This window comes from Leuresthes tenuis, unplaced genomic scaffold, assembly GCF_036924035.1.
Source record: "Leuresthes tenuis unplaced genomic scaffold, fLeuTen1.0.hap1 SCAF_4, whole genome shotgun sequence".
Taxonomy (NCBI): Eukaryota; Metazoa; Chordata; class Actinopteri; order Atheriniformes; family Atherinopsidae; genus Leuresthes; species Leuresthes tenuis.
This window is the reverse complement of record NW_027325358.1, coordinates 4,844,589-4,866,751: the sequence shown is the minus strand read 5'-3', so window position 1 is coordinate 4,866,751 and position 22,163 is coordinate 4,844,589. Positions and strand designations below refer to the sequence as shown.

The 22,163-nt window shown below is 40.2% G+C and overlaps 2 protein-coding genes across 6 annotated transcripts in view; both read right to left on the bottom strand.

Annotated features, from left to right (window-relative positions):
- The window catches only part of ctnnd1 (catenin (cadherin-associated protein), delta 1), a 250,087-nt gene that overhangs the window by 137,733 nt on the left and 90,191 nt on the right, over positions 1 to 22,163 (bottom strand). The window lies entirely within an intron of this gene.
- On the bottom strand, positions 64 to 7,027 carry scoca (short coiled-coil protein a). 5 transcript variants are annotated; one of them, XM_072384226.1, is made up of 4 exons: positions 6,766 to 7,027; positions 3,101 to 3,172; positions 2,933 to 3,013; positions 64 to 1,478 (listed from the first exon to the last, which is right to left on the bottom strand). In XM_072384226.1, the coding sequence occupies exons 1-4, from the start codon at positions 6,797 to 6,799 to the stop codon at positions 1,336 to 1,338; spliced, it is 330 nt and encodes a 109-aa protein (XP_072240327.1). In that variant the 5' UTR covers positions 6,800 to 7,027; the 3' UTR covers positions 64 to 1,335. The 5 variants fall into 5 exon arrangements, with proteins under 5 accessions (XP_072240327.1, XP_072240328.1, XP_072240330.1 ...); XM_072384227.1 differs by having other exon boundaries at positions 3,101 to 3,169; XM_072384229.1 differs by lacking the exon at positions 6,766 to 7,027 and adding an exon at positions 4,053 to 4,195 and having other exon boundaries at positions 3,101 to 3,169.

Below are 22,163 nucleotides of genomic sequence, written 5' to 3'. Positions count from 1 at the left end.
TATAAAGACTCAGAGAGCAGTGATCTTCTGTTTTATTGGAAGAAAAGTACTTAAAGGTGTATCGTCCACACACGGGATGAGTTTAAATCATCATGTGTGCAGAAAAGGCATTAAGCATGCCTGACAACTCATGAAATACCACAGTACAGCTGCTGAAAATATCAAAATAACCTCAATAAATTACAACATAAAGTGTTCGTAGCCTTCGTTAAAATGATCAGGTCATCCCTTGTTAAACAGCGTTAAATTCTTTGTTTTAATGTTTACCTTTTTGTTGAAACGTGGTTTTTTTTTCACTTTTCACTGCCTCCTCATCCCTTTCATCTGAGGCAGCGGCCATCTTGGACACGCCCTCCTCACTGCTGCACACTGAGGGCGTCGGCACTCGGACGGTTAAAGCCATTTTCTGGCAGGAGATTTGTACTCAGGCCAGAAAGACTGGATCAATAGCACTCAAGGCCTCTTTAATGCTTTTGTTCTTGCATTTAAGGGGAAACCATCTGTTACAGGAGCAGGGAAGCAAATGTAGACAACGAAGGTTCGTCTTTGCCTCATTTCTGCTCCTGCAGACACCAACACTGAAAGTTCATTCTGTTTCAAATCAAACACTTGTAATAAGAACATGACTACAGTGCTAGTTTATTTTTAGTGTATGTGCTTTTACTAGGATCCACTTACTATTCCTAAATAGTTCTCAGTAACTTTATACAGTCTGCAATTCACTGATTAACTTACATTTCATTAGATGTAATAATCTGCCAAACAAACACTCGAGATATTATTTATACATGCCATCCAAGTACATTTTTCATGTTCTATAACACTGTTAAGTTTTACCAGCTTTTAAGTGACGATATCCAGTCATAAGAGAAGATTTGAGACAGATCAGTCTGCCACACAAAGTACTTTACAAAAATAAACCGGTGCCTATCATGGAGGCAGTTTTGGGTCAGAATGTAAAGTCGAAATGTTGGGGAGTCCACAGGAAGTCAGAGGTGTCCTCAAAGAGAAAACCATCCAGCTGAGAATTATTTTACAAACATTACTCTGATGGAGAAACTCAGATTTAAACGACCCGTCGCCACTAAACTCACTTCTGGTTTTGCATTAGTGGCTAAAGGTTAATGAGGGGAGGACTGAGGGCCAAATTAACTTAACATTTACGTCGGAGCTGACTGGATGGGTGACAAAGTCAGCTTTAGTTAGTTTTTTTCTTTATATTTACACTGTTAGTTCTGGAAACTCCCAGTTTTGCAGAGAAAGCAAACCCATCTCCGTGGTGGGTTTCCTCTCCCAGCTGCTGGCCCCAGACCTCAGGGTTCCTTTGAGATTGGCTCACTTCCGCTTGCCCTTGGTGTCGGTGGTCTGGAAGACGCTCGAGGCCGACATCAGATTCTCGATGTACTGCCCCAGGACCTGATTTTCCGATTTCAACTTCAAGTTCTCCTCTTTGACTGCGTCGACTCGCGCCGACAGATCTGCAACACGACAGAGAAGAAGAGTCTCAAACACAGAGCTCAGAAGGATTAACACAAATCTGCTTGCCCTGTTTGGGGATTTTATCTCGTAAACGTTGCACTGGAACGCTCAAAAACCATAGTTTTTCCCCTCTGAGTAAAGCTAGATGCAGGCCTTTGCTTCATAATTCCCAAATAACTGCAATAAGATGACTTTTAGACCTTTAAACGTTCAGATGTGGTCTTTTAAAGCTGTGAAGCTTTTTATTCAATGTGTTAATTGATCCTAATTCCAAAAAAGTTGGGACACTTAGTTAAAATAAAACAGAGTATTTGGGTTTTTTTAGCAGCAGCAAGTCTCAAAAAAGTTTGTCTGGGGCAACAAAAGGCAGGAAAAGCGAGTGATACAGAAGGAAACAACATGAGGAACATCTGATCAGGGTAACTAGCTGCAGATCAGTGACATGATTGGATATAAAAACCATCCATAAAATACAGGTTAACGCTCTTTCAGGCAAAGAAGAAGCCAGGTGTGAAATAATGGCGTCTTCTCTGGACCAAAGCTCATTTAAAATGGACTGAGACAAAGTGGAAACTGTTCTGTGGTCTCTTAGAAACTAAAGGAGAGAGGGTTCATCCAGCTTGTTATCAGTTTAAAAGCCTGCATCTCTGATGGTATGAGGGGGGGCATTAGCGACTGTGGAACAGGTAACCTGCACATCTGGAAAGGCTCCACCAATGCTGAAAGGTGTGTACAAGTTTTACAGCAACATCTGCTCCCATCCAGACGACGTCTTTTTTAAAGAAGGCCTCGTATGTTTCAGCCACCTACTGCATCTGTTCCAACAGCACAGAATACAGGAGAAACCGCAGATTTTAATTCTAACAGCGGAGATCTTGCTAAGCAGAACTATAATGATGGTTATCAACCTGAGGCGTGTGCTACGAAGCAGGATAAGCGGCTTAGTGAGCGACCTTAAGGTTCAGCAATCGAAGTACTGAAACATATAAAAACATCTGCGAGATGACCGACTAAACTGTTTGACTTTCACCAAGAAGCAGAAATTACTCTAAAGCCTTGTTTCTGCCGATTTTGAAAGAATTGGAACTAATATTTATCATTTTAAGACTCATTATTTCTTAAAATCATCAATATGTTATCAAATATTGCGCTTTGGGAAGCTAAAAACAGTTTTGTTTAGCCATTCTGAGACTTTAGATGGTACAAAGAGCATTTAACTGAGCCCCTGCTGCATCTGACAGAATAACACTGAGGTTGCTAGATGTATTTCCCAGGTGCTTCCTTGAAAACGAGTAGATAAAAAGGTGCAGAAATGTGCAAGTGGCAGCAGAGTAAACCAACAAAGCCTTTTCTTTTTATCTCTGATCAGTAGTCGGTGTGTCTGTGCATTAAGAGGAGAGGCTCTGCTGCTCTGGAGAGGATTAAATTAATGTGAAAGTTGTTGTTTTTTTACCTTCCAGTGTGTGCTGAAGTTCCAAAACTTGATTTATCAACCTCGTCTTCTCCTCCATCTCCACCTGGTTCTCCATGTCTCCTGAAGTACACACAACAAATGTTGCTGTTTACGCATCACAACATCTCCGGGTTAAAACCTGCACAGACCTCCTGTAAGAAGACTTACCGTCTATGTCGCAGTTCATGATGAAAAGCTCTGTCTCCTGTTTAGTATACAGGGCTGCAGATCCACCGTCTGCTGAAAGGGAAAAGGGACAAAAACTGTGAGTCTCTTAAAGTCATTTCTTGGTGAGAACAGGATGCGGTCAGGTGGTGGTTCTGTTAAATATGCAGGCATGTGTACATTGCTTGTATGAGAGAAGGTGGTGTGTCAGGCCCACATCGTCTCAGAAAACACAGAATGGCTTTATTTATAGAGGATGTAAGAGAAACTGGTGTTAAATCCCGCTGAAACTGAGGCCTATTCACGTCAGTCTGTCAAAAACCAAAATGACGGTAAAAAGCGATAGCTGTGTAAACAGTTGAGATGCCTCAGTGTAGATGATAGTAAAGGGAGCAGATAACCGCACCCAGCCTGTGAGGTGATGCGGGGATGCTGCTCGCTGCTGACCAGCTGGAGAACCAACTGCCGCCGTCTACTTACTAGTATGATATAAAACCGCCACAATTTAACAAACTACAACCCTGTGTTCATGAAAAACAAACCTTACATCTGCCAAGCAGAACCACACCGTTACCGCTTTCAACATCATCTCCCAGCCAAAATAAATGCTTGTCAACTCTGTCCGATAATGGGAGTGTGTACGTTAGCTTTTTAAGCTAACCAGCTGAGCGACTGGCCACGCTAACTAAGAAGAGGCAGACCTAAACATTTAGCTCCAAACACGAAGCATTTTCCCCACATTAGAAATTACCTTGACAGTCAAAATGTTTGGAATCGACTCTCTTAATAATACACTTAACGTGTCGTCGGACGTTAAGGGAAGCAGAGCAGCTAACTGCTACAAGCTCATTTATGCTACTAGCTAGCTTTAGCTTCAAATGAAATACCATTTTCAAAAGCAGAACGAGATTTTTCCCTCTGAAGATTTTAAGAAACTATGGAACGTATCGTTTACCCACCTATAGTAAAAAGGGCTTCCTGTAAACAGAATACTGTGCTGCGGAGGAGGAGGAGGAGGAGGATGATGATGATGATGACAGATGAACTTCATCAATCGATATCGTCATCAGTCTGCGCACTTCACCTCAGCGACCGACAGGGGGAGCACAACCCAGTACATTCAGGTACACAAAAACACTCACTGCAGCTCTGCACGCACAGGCGGCCTGTAGCAACAACAGCTGGATATGAAAACCTTTGAATTTAGCCCCATCAGACCTTTGTGTTTTAGTTTAGTTCTGTTTTGTTGTTTAGTGCATATATATGATGCAGTGTTTGCTGGCTGCTGTGCAGATTAGTCAATGTGTTGTATCCCTGCAGCTTCTGCTCGCTGTTTGTTGGCCAATACAGACCCTGAGGATGCTGCTGCCGCCCCCAGCAGCAGTCTGTGGCCGGCCTATTCAATTTTTTGCTCTGTTTGAAGGCTTTCTGAAGGATAATTTACCGTAATAGAAATCTGAGTGGGTTATATGTTATTTAGATATCCGCTACCTGTATTTTCACTGGACTACAGCCAGTGGGTGTCTAGATTGCAAATACTTTCAGGTACAAGAATATAAAATCCCCAACATAAAGACAAAGTTGTGATAATTTAAAAACTAATCTGAAAACGACTGTATTTATAATGAGTTTAACTTTGTTGAAAATCACTGTAAAATGAAAGGTCCTGAGCTCAGAGATAACTGAAATAAGCATCAAAATGCAACCAGAAAACTACCAAAAGAATCCGAAAAACTATTTTACTGCTGTGTCACTACACATATCACATCTAAAATGTGAAAAAGGGTGAGTCTACATCTTAGAGGGGTTTGTTGTTTTAAGATGAAGAGACAAGCTTGTTTTAACCCTATTTTTTATCTACAGTGACTGTAAGTATCATCACATTAAGTCATATTAATTGAACTTTCATGGTAGAAATACAAAAACAGAAGAGTCTGCAGCTTTGCCCCTTTAAGGAAAAGTCTTGTGTTTCTCCCTCTGGTGCTTTCTCCTTTGAAAAGGGCACAGAAGAAGTCCTGACAGCTTGATTTTAAGTCAAAGTCTCTGAATATCGTCTGTGCATATCTCAGCGGATTTGCGCATATTGATACTTGTACAGTATTTACTTAGTCCTGTTTTATAATCACAAAATACATAGAAATGTCACTTTGATCAATACTCGACCTTTACACGCTGTGGCTCACGAGTAAAAGCCTGAAGGGCTTCACAACTTTCTGTTTGCTTGGGTCAGACAGTCATAATAATTTCGATAACGTTCTATTTGCTCGCGCTGGTCGTATTGAAAGATTTGACACATCTGATAAAGCAAAACTTGATAACTTATGGCTGAAATACTCTCAATATTCTGGATTCTCCGGCTCTAAACTAACAGGATTTCAAATAACTAAATTCTTAGGGTAAATTTGCATAACTAAAGTATTTAAATAAGGTTGCACTGAGGTTAGTATCCCATTAACTGTACCGAGTTTGGCTCCCTGTTAAATCCAGAGTAGAATTTAAAGTTCTTCTCCTTGCATATAAAGCTCTTAATGACCGAGCTCCATCATATCTTAAAGATCTCATAGTTTTTCCTAACAGAGCACTTTGCTCTCAGGCTGCAGGTTTCCTTGTGGTTCCCAGAGTTTCTAAAAGCAGAATGGGAGGCAGAGTCTCCAGTTATCAGGCCCCTCTCTGTGGAACCAGCTGCCAGTTTGGGTTCATGAACCCTCACTACCTTTAAGATTAAGCTTCAAACTTTCCTTTTTGATAAAGTTTATAGTTAAGGATGGCTCAGGTGACCCTGAAACATCCCATAGTTATGCTGCTTTAGGCCTATGCTGCTGGGGGTCTCCCATGATGCACCTCTGCTCTCTTTACTCCTCATTAACACATGACATTATTGTTGCTATGGTGCTTGTTGTCCCCTCTTTCCTGTCCTCCTAACCCCCAGCCGGCTGAGGCAGATGGCTGCCCTTCCTGGTTCTGGTTCTGCCGGAGGTTTCTTCCTTTTAAAAGGCTCAGGACGAGGGGATTGAATCTAAATACTTTGATGCAATCTGCTCTGTTTTTTTTTTAATTGGCTCTGTGTGAATTAGAGTAATTTGGAATTTAATTTGATTGGATTGTGATTTTATTACAAAGAATTAGACTGTAATTGGCTTGAATTGGAGTGTATCTTTGAAGTGCCTTGTGAGGATGATTGTGTCTCACTGTCAAATACACAGTGAAGGCAGACCAAGGGTTGTGGTGTGATCTTAAATTTGGATTGGAAGAAATCTGTAAAGTCTACGTGAATGAAAACCAAAAGCAAAGGCGAGTTAGGAGCCACACCTGAGTGCTGTCACAGCACAACACACACAATAACAACTCTGCTGCTACAAACCTTTGCTTCTGCCTTGCTGACCTTTGCCCAGTTCTCACATCGGCTTCAGCTGTCTGCACATTAACAGTTGAGGAGCACAGTAATCCTTCTGCACAAAAGGCCAACGACACTGAAGCGATTGTGAAAACATTTCAAGAAGTGGGATTAGCGCCTTTTTTCAGACATTTCCTTCCTTTCGTGTTGAGATTTTCTCAAACTGGAAGGACTCCTGTTTTAGGTCAATCAGCTGCGGGTTATAAGAATCTGTGTTGGCGTTTGCTTTGAGCTCTTTAAGTTAAACGAGCTAACTTAAGAGCAACTGCTGTACCTGCGTCGTCTGCTAAAGAGATCGTAGTAAACATCCCATCATCCACGTCCACCTCTGCCTCCAGGGCCCGAGTCTCTTTGTCGCCCTCCAGCTTGGACTCCTCGGGGTTTTTATCTCACAAAGTCACTCATTGTGCTCGGATATTTCCACCGTTTGTCACTCGCTTTTGCTGCCTCTGTCCGCCTCCTTTTTCTTCGGCCCTGTTTGCTCATGCACCTGCTGTTTCAGCCATTCGCTTACCTGCTCTACCTGACTGACGTGTCGGGTTACATAGCTGTCATTGGAATGGGTCACCATGGCAACCTCTGGTGTAAAACAAACAAAAAAAAAAAAACAGACCAGCCCCAAGGAAAACTACCAGGGGTCAAAGTTTAAACTCAAGTCAGCTCTTGTGAAATTGGACCATAAACATAGCTCTTCTATACACACTTATTTGACATTAGGAGTGATGCTGCTGGAGGTTTTGTTCACATCCTACAGGCTACAACACTGTAGCTCACAGGACGGCAAGAATGTAGATGCTTTCCACCTGTTCCAAACCAAAACTTCAGAGTTAAAGCTTGTATGTAGACATGTGGGAGCAGTGTGAACTCTAGTGGTTAAAACTGAACACTGCAGAACGGCAACAGACACGTCCCAGCTGAGCAGTTCACAGAAAGCCTCATAGGTCTAATTCTTCATGTAGGAAAACATTTTTAAGGGAGTTAAACACCAAGTCAACCTGTGATTCATGCGAGGTCAGATACGACATCTGAAGTGAAAGATAATCCTGCAAAAAGCCTGTAGCTTTAAGCACTTTCAGGCAAAATCTAAACCACAAATTCCAAAGTAACCTTTAACATAAAAAGGCTTTTTAGCTGAGGAGTGGCTTGCCTTGTTTCCATGGGAATAATTTGATTGTCTTCACACTGCTGGAATGTGGTTAAAAGTTATGAAGATAGTGTGTTTTTTTTGGCTCACCAATAATAAAGCAGGATGTCCACCTTTAAGGGCATTTTTTCTCTTTTCAGATTTATCGTCAGTTTGAACCAAAACAATAAAAAATCTGAAAAGGAAGCAAACTTGACGAATTGTGTGACCTGCAGAAGCTTTTACTCTCCTTAGTAAAATCTTTTTTTAACCTCTACAACCCGGGGGTGGGAGGGGAACCTCCGGTTTGATCCAGCTCTGATCTGCTTGAGTCTCACATGTGTTAGCTTTATTCTGATATGAACATGGTTTAATTCGTTTTGGGCATATCATTTTAAAGCAGGAACCCCAGAAAGACTCCTGGGGATGAACAGGTTAATCATTTGATCGCTTCGTCTGTAAGTGGTACTCGACTGGACCAAATGAGCAACATAAATTATCTCATTAAACCCAAGATTTTCACATGACAGCTGGAGATTTGGTTAAAATTTGAGCAAATTTCGGATAGAAACCTGGCTGGTTAACTGCATATCTGTAATTAAGGTTGCAGCTAAAAAAAGAAAAAAAAGACAAGGACGCCCTAACAGGCAACTCAAGTCAGCTAATTAAGTGTAATCATATGAAAATACATTCACTGGCCACTTTATTAGGTACACCTGGTCTGAGTATTTCAGAAGCTGCTGATCTGCTGGGATTTTCACCCACAACCATCTCTGGGTTTACAGAGAATGGTCAGAAAAAGAGAAAATATCCAGTTAAAATGCCTTGTTGATGTGAGAGGTCAGAGGAGAATTGGCAGGCTGGTTCCAGATGATAGAAAGGCAAAAGGAACTCAAATAAGCACTCGTTTCAACCAAGGAATGCAGAATAGCATCTCTGAACGCACAACACGTGGAACCCTGAAGAAGATGGGCTGCAGCAGCAGAAGACCACACCGGGGGCCGCTCCTGCTGGAAACGGAGGCTACAATTCACACAGGCTCACCAGAACTGGACAATAGAAGATTGGAAAAACGTTGCCTGGTCTGACGAGTCTCCATTTCACTCGCAGTGGAATTAGTAGCAGAACAGAAAATTCCGCTAACGCGTAAACGAACCAGAAACTGGATTTCCGCTTGTTCCGCTACTGGGTTAATTTGTCTCAAAATTAAAGCAAGTTCGCTGAAAATTAACGTTTTAACGCAAAGTTAGCTTTTTAGGCAAGATTAACACGCGCACGATCTATAAATATATCAAATCTAACGCGTTAACGTGTTTTTATATCAATTTGGAATTATTTAATTTCGACAGCCCTTGTATATACATATATATAGATAGATATGTCCACCCCTTTATGAGCACAGTGTCCCATCTTCTGATGGCTGCTTCCAGCAGGATAATGTACCATGTCACAAAGCTCATATCATCTCAAACTGGTTTATTGAACATGACAATGAGTTCCCTGTGCTCCAATGGCCTCCACAGTCACCGGATCTCAGTCCAACAGAGCACCTTTGGGATGTCGTGGAACGGGAGATTCGCATCACAGATGTGCAGCCGACACATCTGCAGCAACTGCGTGATGCTGTCATGTCGAAATGGACCAAAATATCTCTGAGGAATGTTTCCAAGAAGAATTAAGGTAGTTCTGAAGGCAAAAGGGGGACAGCCTTTTATTAGCAAGGTGTACCTGATAACGTGTAGCTATTTACTGTGCAAATGATATGAATTACATGGTTTGTCACCTCAAACACGTGTTTGTAGCTGTTTTTCTGTTTTTGAATTGTTTGTACTTATGTGTGTATTTGCTCAGAAGTGTATTTTGACTTGCTTTTCTTCAGTTGATAGTGTCTGTTTGCACGTGTAGCCATAGAAAGCTGAAAAGAAACTGAGATTATTGGAATTATTTGCATGCATAAGCATGGTGGAAAGATGAACTTTTCCTTCAGAATACTGCCCGAAGAGCTCCCTCCGAACCCATTTATTAATCTCAGATTGGTTTTTTTGGTGCTAAAATGCTATATGAATATTAATATCTGTATCTATATGCAACATATTGCAGGAAGTTAACATCTAAGGCTCTGGGACTCTGTCATGTATGTATTTATGTGAGTTTTCCTTTTAGAGAGCAAAATAGACAAACACTTTGTCGATCTCAAGAGAAATCAGAGAATCCAGTGGCATAGTATCGACACTCAGCTCAAATCAATAGAAAGTAAATAGAAATAAATCGGTGCACCATATCTTTGTTAACTCACCCAATCAGACAACTGCATCAAACTTTCTACTCACCCAAACACAAAGTTTAGTTATCAGCAAACAGTTGAGGAGGCTGTGATGCGCTGGCAGGCTCATTTTAATACCTTTAATCTCTGGAATAATAGCTGTTTATGATCTCCCAGGAGTGGACAGTAAGCTGCTGAGGAGTGAAGTCATAAAACTCATGGAGGAGTTTCATTCATCTAAGTAGACCCAGAAAACTTTTTATGACCGAAGCCAAGAAGCACATCTTAAATACAGTGATAACTAACCCTGTAAGCAGGTTAATACATATATGTCGTGTATTATAACAAGAAACAAGTTGTTACTGTACGGTTAAAGGCTCCTGGCTATGAACAGGTCTGCCTGGTTGACTTATTTGGTCATCACTGAGGTGAGTTGGCTGCGTCTGTGCTTGTAGATTGGCAGTTTTAGCACCTCACCTCCAGAACTGGACAACCATCGGTGTTTGTGATTTGCAACCACGCCCTAATTTGTTCAGCTTAGTAAATCTGGGCCTAAAACTGTAGTTTCACCCAAATCACTTAATCAGTGCCCAAACGACCAAAGTCTTACTGCAGGCCCGAGAGTTGGTACCTGTCCAAAGGTGTGTTTTTGGTCCCGAGCCGTCCCTCCAGATAGGCCTTCTACCAGGAAGTTAAAGTGGATGACTTACCACTGCTTTCCCTCACGCAAACACCAGCTTGTTTCTAACAAAAACTTAAGCCATTGATAAGCAAAAAGAGCTTTTTTATGGCCCTCACTGCACAGCTGTTTGCTTGGTTTGAAAGGTGTGTTCAGTGTTTTTCTCTTCTTATTCCTGTGTGTGAATTTGATTATATCCAAGAAAAAAACTAGATCTATGAAAGGGAGAGAGGAGAGGAGATGAGGCGGGCAGTGTATGTTTTTTCCTGCCTCCTCTCCCCTGTGATAGTCCACAGACCAGATGCCCACTTTGGCACCAACGCTCTGCCAGTGTTATGTTAGGCATGGGGCACACACACGCATGCATGTGCAGATACACTAACAACACACTGAGAGGAGAAAAGGCTGTAAAAGAGCACTCGTCCATCTGTCCATCTCCCGGCTTCGTTGGTGCTGAGCACATCAGCATGTTTGTGTCTCCTGCAGTGTCCTCAATGTTGCGAGTGTGTCTGTGAATGAGCCTCCGCTGTGTGGGAGCTAAACTCGGTGCTGTGGAAAAATACAAATAAAAAGCTTCCTCTAGTTGTCCACAACTCAGTGATCCAGAAATAGATGGGCTGAACCCTGCAGTTTAAACTTAATTACTCATTTTTCACCTCCAGCTCTTGATTTACGCCTTTGTCAAATAAACAAATGGAGAATAAAGAGACATAATTTTACTTTTAGTGAGAAAACGTGACAGAAACCTGCGAGACCTGTGGGAGGATTTTCAGGATAAATGAGGAACTCTGCTGGCTGCAGAGTGTATCTTTTTGTTCATCTTTTTAATGATATTTGTAGCAGACATTAATGTTCTCTAAAGGTTTAAAGATCAAACATTTAATTTGACCGTTTTGTTTTGACCAGCAACACTAGCGGCATTACTTTCATCCTCGGTTGAACTCTGATCCTTTTGGTAAAGAGCAAATGTTAGAATTCCATCCATGTGTGCAAACTGATCGGGGTGGATGTGCACACAGTCCTATCTGTAGATTTGTGGGTCGGCTGCACTGAAGCTGTTCATGCATGGGCTTGTAACCGGTCTGCAGGACCTTTTAGAGGTGTGGATGATAGTGATTCTCTACGAGCGTTGTGAGCGCGCTCAGTCTGCAGGACTGCAACGATTTGAAATAGACCTGCTGGATCCTTGCAGACTGGTTTGGTTGATAAAAGTGGACGTGAAAGCCTTGAATTGGCTTTAACCCACCAAGCTGAGGTGATGTACGGTAAACATTTTACCTGCTGAACAACAAAACGTAAGCTTGTCTTGTGCTAACAAGACTCGGTAATTCTAGCAATGATTATCAGCTTAACTTAATCTTTCAGAAATGTGTAAAATAACCTCCACTAGTTTAACTCACATTGTATTAATGCTGATTAAAAGAATTAAATTAGCGTCATCGTCATGGACACAGATGCATATTCCCCAGTTATTTTTAAGACATTTGTTACTAGAAGAGTGGAAATTTCTCGACATGGTTGCTATTGATTTTAATTCAATGCACTGACCTTAGAGAAAAATAAAGTTGCACATGTTACATTAGATTAAAATGCTGTAGAAACCAATGAAGAAGAAGCAGCAGCAGCAGAAGACGAAGGAACATTTAGCTCCAATGTTATCTTAATATGACGGTGATATTTTATGGAATATAGCAAAGGTGGATGGACTCTAGCAGTAAGATAGTTAAATTAAAGAGGACACCCGGACTCACCTTGGTGAAACTGGAAACCACAAACTAGATTAAACACACGCGTTATGTAAAATCTGCCTCATGAAAATGTATCTTTGTGGTATTACCACAAATACAACCATCCACGTCAGCTGTTTTTTTGCCCTCAACAAACATCTCCAACCTCACTGAGGACAGCCAGGCCGACAAATCAGTCAAGAATTAATGAGGTTCGGTCAACTTTGGGATCTTTCTCAGAGGGAGGGGCTCTATAGGAATATTCAGTCGTAGATTACTCTGTCTGCCTGAGGGCCCAAAAATCACGGGCATCAAACATTGATTTTCAGCCGTGCCCCTTGCACACAGAGATATCTTCGGTCTCAGAATCTTTTGATGATTTTATTAACAGCAGATGATGAAATATTGGACATGTTGAGGAACATTGCTCTGAAATTGCTCCTTAATTTGTAGGTGCAGTTTTTGCAGATTCCTGAACCTTTGCTCAGCTTCACGTCTGAGAGACTCTGCATCTCTAAGGTGCTCTTTTTATACCCAGTTGTGCTACTGCCCTGTAAATTGAATTAGCCACAACATGTTCCTCCAGCTGTTTCTTTTAAGTACAACTTACTTTTCCCGCCTTTTCTTGCCCCTTCACAACTTCTTTAAGATGCGCTGCTGCCTTCAAAGTCAACACGAGCAAATATTTTTCATTGAAATTGTCAGAAAATGTCTCACTTTCAACATTTAATGCATTTTATATGTCATGGATGATGATGTATTACTGGTTTATGAGATTTTCATTACATCTGAAGTGTTCCAACCTTTTTTTGGAACTGGGTTTCTACATTATTCTGCTGCGTGTTATTTGTGTCACACTAACTAGCAGAAATAATCCGCCTTCTTGTCCTTGTGTGTGTTCAAGACTTTGTAGATGTTGTCTGTTTGTGATGCTAAATGTGTGCTTGTTTGTCTATGTGTGTGTTTTGCCATCGACTAATTGCTCTAAAATATTCAACAGCCCGAGGACAAACAAAGCATTTGAATGACAATCAGCGCTTTATGTGTCTGTTTCACAAATCAATCTATCTATCTATCTATCTATCTATCTATCTATCTATCTATCTATCTATCTATCTATCTATCTATCTATCTATCTATCTATCTATCTATCTATCTATCTATCTATCTATCTATCTATCTATCTATCTATCTATCTATCTATCTATCTATCTATCTTTCATTCTATCTTTCATTCTATCATTCTATCTATCTTTCATTCTATCTATCTATCTATCTATCTATCTTTCATTCTATCTATCTATCGTTCTATCTATCTATCTATCTATCTATCTTTCATTCCATCTTTCATTCTATCTATCTATCTTTCATTCTATCTATCTATCTATCTATTTATCTATCTATCTATCTATCTATCTATCTATCTATCTATCTATCTATCTATCTATCTATCTATCTATCTATCTATCTATCTATCTTTCATTCTATCTATCTATCTATTTATCTATCTATCTATCTATCTATCTATCTATCTATCTATCTTTCATTCTATCTTTCATTCTATCATTCTATCTATCTTTCATTCTATCTATCTATCTATCTATCTATCTTTCATTCTATCTATCTATCGTTCTATCTATCTATCTATCTATCTTTCATTCTATCTTTCATTCTATCTATTTATCTTTCATTCTATCTATCTATTTATCTATCTATCTATCATTCTATCTTTCATTCTATCATTCTATCTATCTTTCATTCTATCTATCTATCTATCTATCTATCTATCTATCTATCTTTCATTCTATCTATCTATCGTTCTATCTATCTATCTATCTATCTATCTATCTATCTTTCATTCTATCTTTCATTCTATCTATCTATCTTTCATTCTATCTATCTATCTATCTATCTATCTATCTATCTATCTATCTTTCATTCTATCTATCTATCTTTCATTCTATCTATCTATTTATCTATCTATCTATCTATCTATCTATCTATCTATCTATCTATGTATCTATCTATCTATCTATCGTTCCATCTATCCGTCTCTCCAGTAAAACTCCACTCCAGGGTTTGCAGACAGCTACGACAGGCTACAGTGTGAGTTTACCATACATGTTCCCCCTCCTCTCCCTCACTCTTTTCTTCCTGCCTCAGTCTCATCCCACTCACACATACTCTGCTCTCTCACACACACACACACACACACACACACACACTAACACACACACAACGCCAGCAGAGTCGCTGCCTGCACTTTGAGCAGCTACTTCTGACTCTCTCAGCCAGAAACCACCGGACAGAGCCCAGCTGTAGATTCATCAACTGTCATCGGCCTCACCTGCTCACAAATCTACCAGAATAACACACTAACACCGTGACACAGACTGTCTGTCATCTTTGTTTTCCTTACATGGTTAAACACGTAGAAAAGTGACTGAAATAATCCAAACTGGTTGCACTAAACAGATCACCAGTTAACAGCTTCACTTTTACATCCTTCTTGTTCATTTTCTTAACCCATGTGTAAGTTTAAAAGCCCTGAGATGACTTGTGAATTTTTAAAAATAACTGAACTTAACTGACTAATGCATATACATTAAAGAGTGTACAGATATATATATATGTTGGAGCGCCATCTTGTGAGGTATGTCTGCTGTTACCCGAGCCAACTGCCATGATCGCCCGGTTACCCTTAGTTATTTTTGGCATCAAATCTCATGGAGAAGGATGGAGATAAAGATGAGAAATGAGACAGACAAAGGGAGATTACTGAGAGAAATTAAATCACAATGCCAAGTAACAAGATAAACAACAGAAATCCGTGCACTGCGCTGGATTTCTGACCATGATGCTATCGTTCCAATCCTTTTAAAACTGTTTTTGGAACAATTGGATGCATGTTGCATGAGTTTAAAATACAAGGAAGCTCATAAACAGTTTTGCAGAGGCTTGGTCTGCAAATTCACAGCTGATGTTGGGTCAAAATCGAATTCCCAGCAGAGTCTGACTCACTTTTTGAACCTTGCAGTGGGTAAATATGTACAGGAATGATCCAAAGGTACAGTAGCTAATCAAAGCCACATTTACAGAATGAAAAATGAATATACAGCTTCAGCAAAAGTTAAGAACTGCTGTTCTGTTTAGAAATTAATCATCCCTGACTTACATCTTGTTCCATGTATCGAGTCATGTACTAAATTTTCTTTTAAGGGAGAGATACACGCTCCTAGATGCTGCTGTTTTTTAAACACTACATCTTCAAATGGGATCGATCACTTTTTGTAGAGCTCCTTCATGAGCTGCAGAACCGCTTCTTCATGCTGACTTTTCAACTGAACTAGAAGTAGATGTTTTTATCTAAAGCACAACAGTCAGCCCGGTTACATGAACAGTTGATTCGAGCTACAGTTCCACCTCAATTTGTCCCCATTTTCATGCACTGGCGTGAAATCAGATCATTAAATGATGTATGTCTGACTCTGGGAAGCTGTGAGCTGTGTGAGAAAACTAACTTTCTCTTTCGGAGATCATCATACCCGTAAGTACAGCTGATTTCACCGCACAGACGTTTCACTGGACATGCTTTAAGCGACTGTGAGCTGTCACGTAGTGTCATTGGGCTGATGTTTAGATATCTGACAAAAGAAGTATAAAAATACGTGAATAAGAGCAACTTCGTTGGGAATTCGGTCGTATTAATCTAGAAAAATATGTAAAAAGATGGAACTTTGGTACCATGGCCCATGGAGTCCAGTTGAGAGTTTACATGTGGGAGTTATTCAAATCCTAATCGTATCTGGGTGCACTAAGATGGCCGATTTCAAAGTTGTAAACATTTGTCTTACGAGAGTTGTGGTGTGATCTCGGTCGTTTGGTGTAAGGTGGGCGTAAAGGTCAGTCCAGGCCGTTATGAGGCAGACTTTTCAATCAAAATGGTTCAATATTATCATAAGTCTTTGGTCTCATTTTATTCAAATTGTGTCGTTCAGTGACAAGTTCTGAGTTTTCAACCAATACGTGCTCTGCTCTCACTTGCAAACAGGAAGCAGGGGAATATGTGACCAAGAGTGACGATGAGGCAAAAAAATTTATAATTATGGCAACAGTACGAATTTCTCTACGACATGGGAAGAAATTGCTGCAGCACTCACTGAATGTTCTATGGTGTCTAAGATGCTCACTGGTCGACTTCACTGTTATTAAGAATTTCCACCTGGTGCATGATGGGAAATAATCTCAGAAAAATCTTGTTGTGGTCTTACAAATAGTGCAAGATGTCACTCTTTGCACAACCTTTTAAGTCTGTGACTTAAAACTCATTCTGGGAGGCACGAGTCCGGCTTTGAGAAGCCGGAGGTCATCCAACATGCATTTAAAAAGTAAAAAGTTTTCCTTGGACAGGTACAATATTAACTTAATTCCATGGAGACATATGCTGTGATGCATGTACAAACAAACAAAGAAACTAAAAAGAAACTATAAAGCACAAGCAGATATCCGACTGATGGTTTTCACTTTCTCTCTTTGATGAATCTCTTAAGGATTAAACTTATTTTGAATAACATTTTGGCTCATTGAACTCCCTCAGACGCAATGGATAGGCTTAATGAGACATATTAGATGAGCTTTAAAAAAAGTCCATTTATCTCATTACTTGAAATGTTGGCATTTTGAAATTTTGAAAGGTTTTTACCCACAGCGCAGACACAACAACAGCATTTGGAGCCCCCTCTGAGACAGGCCCTCGAGGCTTAATCCACCCACCAGTTTTAGCTGCATGGTGTAATGACTTAAACCAAAAGTTTATCTCACACAGCATGACTGAAACGACTCTGATGTGTGTATAAACTTATCTGAAAGCACTTTAAGGCAATGGTTGTCCTGTTCTCTAAACAAATATGTGCTGAGAGGAAAGAAAAGGAGAAATGTGTACATGATAAGCCCTCAAACACAAACAGATGCACACACACAGCTGCGATGTGTCCACAGAGACACATTCCAGAAACAGTAGATGACGCTGATTATATCATCGATGCAACTTCCTTTAATGATAATCAGCAAGTGGCTCCTGCCAGCCGTCAATATAATATTGATGGTTCTTTTGACCACAGACAGCAGCAATGGTGCTACACTCCATCACTAAGTCATTAAACCACATCTTTTCTTAGAGTTTTGATTGAGAGACTCAAATGAAGTTGGCTCTCCTGTCCAGGCTTTTGTTGGACCCCGACAGGGTGGACAACAGGGAATAGATGCAACCTGCAAGTTTTTGATTTTACCAGCGTCACCCAACAAGTGTTTAAAAGGCCTCTCCGTGGGGTGATCAGATACTACACTGCACCATATAAAGGAAGAGAAATATGCTGATAAACTACAGGAAAAAAACAGTAAATATAGATAAATAAAGTAGATATACTGTAGAAAAAGGTGTAGAATTGTTCTTTTGTGGTTTTGAATCCTTTTAACCTATTTAGTTGAATTAATTCCTCTTTATTTTCTACTTTTATTTACTTATTTATCTATTTACTTCCTTATTTTTGTGCGTTTTGTTCCATAGAAGTTACAAACTATGTGTTGAAGGAGAAGCAGTGACGAGGAAGTAGCCAGTCTTACATCTTTAAGGGAGCTGGTGTAAACTTGATGGAGGGTTGAATTATTACTTTGTTTATTAAACATCAACAAATCCAGTCATAGGAAATGATTTTCAGATGCAAATCGAAGTGAAAATATAGTTTACAGAACTAACAACACAGAAGCACCTTGCACAACATATCCCAGAAGTGTAATTTTAAATAGTGATATTATCTGATCAAATTTCTGCCAGTTGGGATTTATTTTATAAACCAAGCAGTTTCGTACGGCTGGAGCTGCATAAGAGGCTCCACATTTACATCCGTGTGTTGCTACAGAACTGATGATTGTGGCTGCTTTAGGTTTTTTGGCAGGTTGAGATAATTAGTCATGTTTTTGTGCTTCTCTGTAACTTTTCTGATGTCAAGAATACAAAAACACATCTAAGATTTCAACACAGAAACCAGTCTCCAGTCTTCTTCACGGTCCAACCGTCAGCACGTACGTTCGGGATTCTCTTTCAAATGAAATCAGACGCGAATATAAAAGGAAAAAAGATTGTTTTGCATTCGAGCTGCAGAGTTGGAGCCGCCTTTGTGTTTTTCTATTTCTGCAAAAACAACAGTCATATCTAATTGTTCTCTTTGCTTTACGTCACCGTGACATGACAAGAAAGTGCAGAAAAACAGTGATTAAAGGATTTTCCATGAGTGATGACTGAGTCAGTGTGTGAAATGGGATTATTGACATCAGTTAGTGGTGATGCTTTTCCAACTGACCGGTGTGAGCGCGTCTTGATGCTCTCATTAGGTGAAAAACACATATTATAATCCAAATTTAGAGGTTTGTCATGTGTCAGTGTGTCTGTTTCAGGGTGGACGAGCAGGACTTGTTATTATATTATCAGGACAGCTTTATCATTACTAAAAGTTTCATTTCAGCAGATCCTCCCACGTGAGTCTTTTACAGAAGACAAACAAAACATCGTGACCACTCTTCAGTAATGTGCTGATAGTTCACAACGGCCTCCATCAACCAAGACTTTGTGAGACTTTGTGTCTTTAGGAGATATAAACAAAACAAACTTCAAATCTGACGCCGCAGCACAGTCAGTAAAAGTTGTTCCAGAGTCATGTTTCCCATCAGTTTCCCTTTATTGACACTTTTTAATGCTTTGGGAACTGAGGACACTGATTGTTGCAGTTTTTCACAGGAATCTGTGTCCATTCCTGCTGAATCCCAGATTTCAGCTGCTCAGCAGTCCCTGGTTGCTGTTGTCTGGTTCTCCTCTTCATGATAACTGTGTATGAAGCCACGCTGCTGGAGGTCCTGCAGAATGAGGTCTGAAATAACCACGGACCTCCCGGGAAAAGACGTCACCTTGATGGCAGCATCTGTCTCTCCAGAACTCCAACATCCAGCTGTGCATCAGTGGTACCTTCACCCAGATGAAGCCCTCCATGCCATGGACTCTGATGCAGCCCCATACCATCACAGACGCTGGCTTTAAACCTTTCTCTGAGAACAGCCTGGATGCTCTTTCTCATCAGTTTTTCCCAGAAGCAGCTGAAACGTGGACTCATCTGACCACAGAACACGTGTCCACTGTCTTTCTGTCCCTCTGAGATGAGCTCATGTCCAGATAATTGATACATGGCTTCCTCCTTGTGTGATACAGTTTCAGGTCACATTTCTGGATGCAGAGGTGGACTGTGCTGAGTGAAAATGGTTTCCCAAGGTCTTCCTGAGCCCATGTGGCTGTATTGATCACGGTGGCACGACTGCCTCTCTGCCGGAGGTCATCCAACAGCGATTTCTATCCTTTGCATTTGCACACTGAGATTTCCTCAAACTCCCTGAATCTTTTCACAACATTCTGCTCTGTAGATGCTGAAGGATCAAAGTTCTTTGCAATTTTAAGAAGTCTTTCTCTTGAACTGATCGATGACTCTCGGATGGAGTTTGGCACAAAGCTGTGTTTTGTTTCTAGTATGAAAACATGTTTTGGTTGTCACTATTTGACCAATAACAGGAGGTTTTGGCTGGATATAGTAAAAATGAACTGTGGGGGGACTTGAGGAGAGGGATCAGCTTCTTTTAATCCTCTGAAATTACCTCCCACTCAGCTCAGTTGCTGTGAAATTCAAGGCCCACAGGTCTGCTCAGTCTTTGCCTCCTCTGCTGTTTGCAATGGTACACTTCTTTTATATCATGAAGACGTTCATGTGGCGTATTTGAAGTATTTTTGAGTATTTTGCTGTATTCCCTTCACTGATACAGCGACAGGCAACAGCACAGCAGCAGTCTCTAAACCAATCACTGTTGAGTTTCATATCGATGAAAAAATGACAAAAAGATTAATTTAAGTCATATCAGCTGGATCAGACCTGTGCTATGTGACAGGAGCATGAGTTCTGGTGAAAGATGACAGTTGGATTGTTTTTTATTTGTCTCTCATTGATAAATGCTCACTCTGTCGACTGAGAGCTCCATAAAAGATGCACTAACCAGGTCGTCCGGCTCATTTCTCCAACACACTGACAGCTATTCTATGCTCATTTATTGTCCACATGCATCACTGTTATAACAAAATCACTAATGTTTGCTTTACCTTGGAGTTGTCATGGTGTTTCGTGTTTTTTGTTCGTTTGCGAGACATAAAGTTGTTTATTTGTTTGTTTTCCATAAAATCTAATGTCCCGCTGTTGTTTTTTCCAGCCTTGAAATCCATCCGTTTGTCAGTTTCTTGTGCAAATGGTGCCTAATGTTTTTATCTGCGTGCATGCTCACAGTAAACAGTGACATTGTAAGGACTTGCCATCTTTGCCTTCCTTCTTGGGATTAAAGGCATGTCTCCACAAGGTAAATCCTTAAATGTCATAATACCTGTTTATGACTGTAAGGATTTGGGTTTGCAGAAGTGTGTCTCTCTAAGTCTTTTTGTGTATGTGTTCATCTTTAAGACACGGTCAGCGGCTGAAAGCGATGTGTCGTTAATAACTGTGTGTGTGTGTGTGTGTGTGTGTGTGCCCTCAGAGTATTTGTGGTATTCACAAAATTAACATATTTTGAAAGGAAAGGAGATGTTGTTTCTTAATGACAGAGGGCATGTGCATCTCATTATAGCATCATTAGCATAATTATCCAGCATCGGTTGTGATCATGACACGCACGTATAAGTGTGTGCGTACATTAGATATTGTTTTCTCTGCCTTCATAATGTCATTGTTAATCCCCCCCCTCCTTCGTCTCTGGACTTTTCTTTTTCTTCTTTTCTTGAATTTCTCTGGCGGTAAATTAACCGACAGAAACATTAAGAATATATTTGTTCCTTATTTCAGCATCTGGATTGAGTGTCAGTTGCTTTTTACTCGTCTGTAACAGCAGGTTTTTTAGCTTCTCATTTCCAGCCTCTATTGACAGTGTGGTCCCTGCTCCTTTTTCCCCAGCCAGAGGTTTTCGACTGCCTCAGCAGCACAGAGAGTAAACACTGAAGTGACGTAGTTGTGGTAACAACAGCTCTCCTGAATGAAAAGGTGCAGTTATGACAGCCTTTGTGAGTCTAATATGATGCCAGGGACACACTGAACAGAGTGTGTATGTGCTCATTTACACACATTTGCTGATATAATGTGCCTTGCACTTTTAAAGTGATGCTTGAAGGTTTGAGAACACTTAAGATTTCAAAGAGGATGAACGACTATAATTTAAAAAAAGTTGTTGACACCATGTTCAATGTTAAATAAAAACAGAATTCAATGATTTACAAAGCTCATAAACCGATATTTTATTCACAATAGAACATAGACAAAAGTGAGACATTTTAAAAATGAAACCTATTAGCTAATCTTGAGTTTGATGGCAGCAAAGTTGTGACAGGTTCACGTTTACTGTCTTCTGCACTGTGCAGCATCCCCTCTTCTTTTATTCTTTATTTGCTTACTTCTTTCTTCATTATTTGTAGATATGTATAAAGCCTTTATGTTTGTACAGAGAGCTAAACTAACTTGGGTCAAATTCCTTGAATGTGTGCACATACCTGACCAATGAAGCTGATTCTGATTCTGATTAGCACCAGTGTGTAAACATCAGGGAACCGAGGAGAGAAAAAAGTTGTATTTTAAATGAAAGGCACCCGGACTCTTCTTCTACAAAGCTATGCTGTTGGAAAAGATGCAGAATGTGGTTTAACACTGTTCTGCTGAAATATGCAGGGAAATATTTTAGGAGATGTCATCTCGAGGGTAGAATATGTTGCTCTTAAGGTTAAGATTTATTGTCATGCACACACATGAAATTT

Excerpts from the sequence above, each read along its gene's own strand:
- scoca (XM_072384226.1), bottom strand. The coding sequence starts at position 6,799 with ATGTTTACTACGATCTCTTTAGCAGACGACGCAG. Across the intron at positions 3,014-3,100 it reads CATGAACTGCGACATAGACG|GAGACATGGAGAACCAGGTG; the intron begins GTAAGTCTTCTT and ends TGTGTACTTCAG. Across the intron at positions 1,479-2,932 it reads ACTTCAGCACACACTGGAAG|ATCTGTCGGCGCGAGTCGAC; the intron begins GTAAAAAAACAA and ends GTCGTGTTGCAG.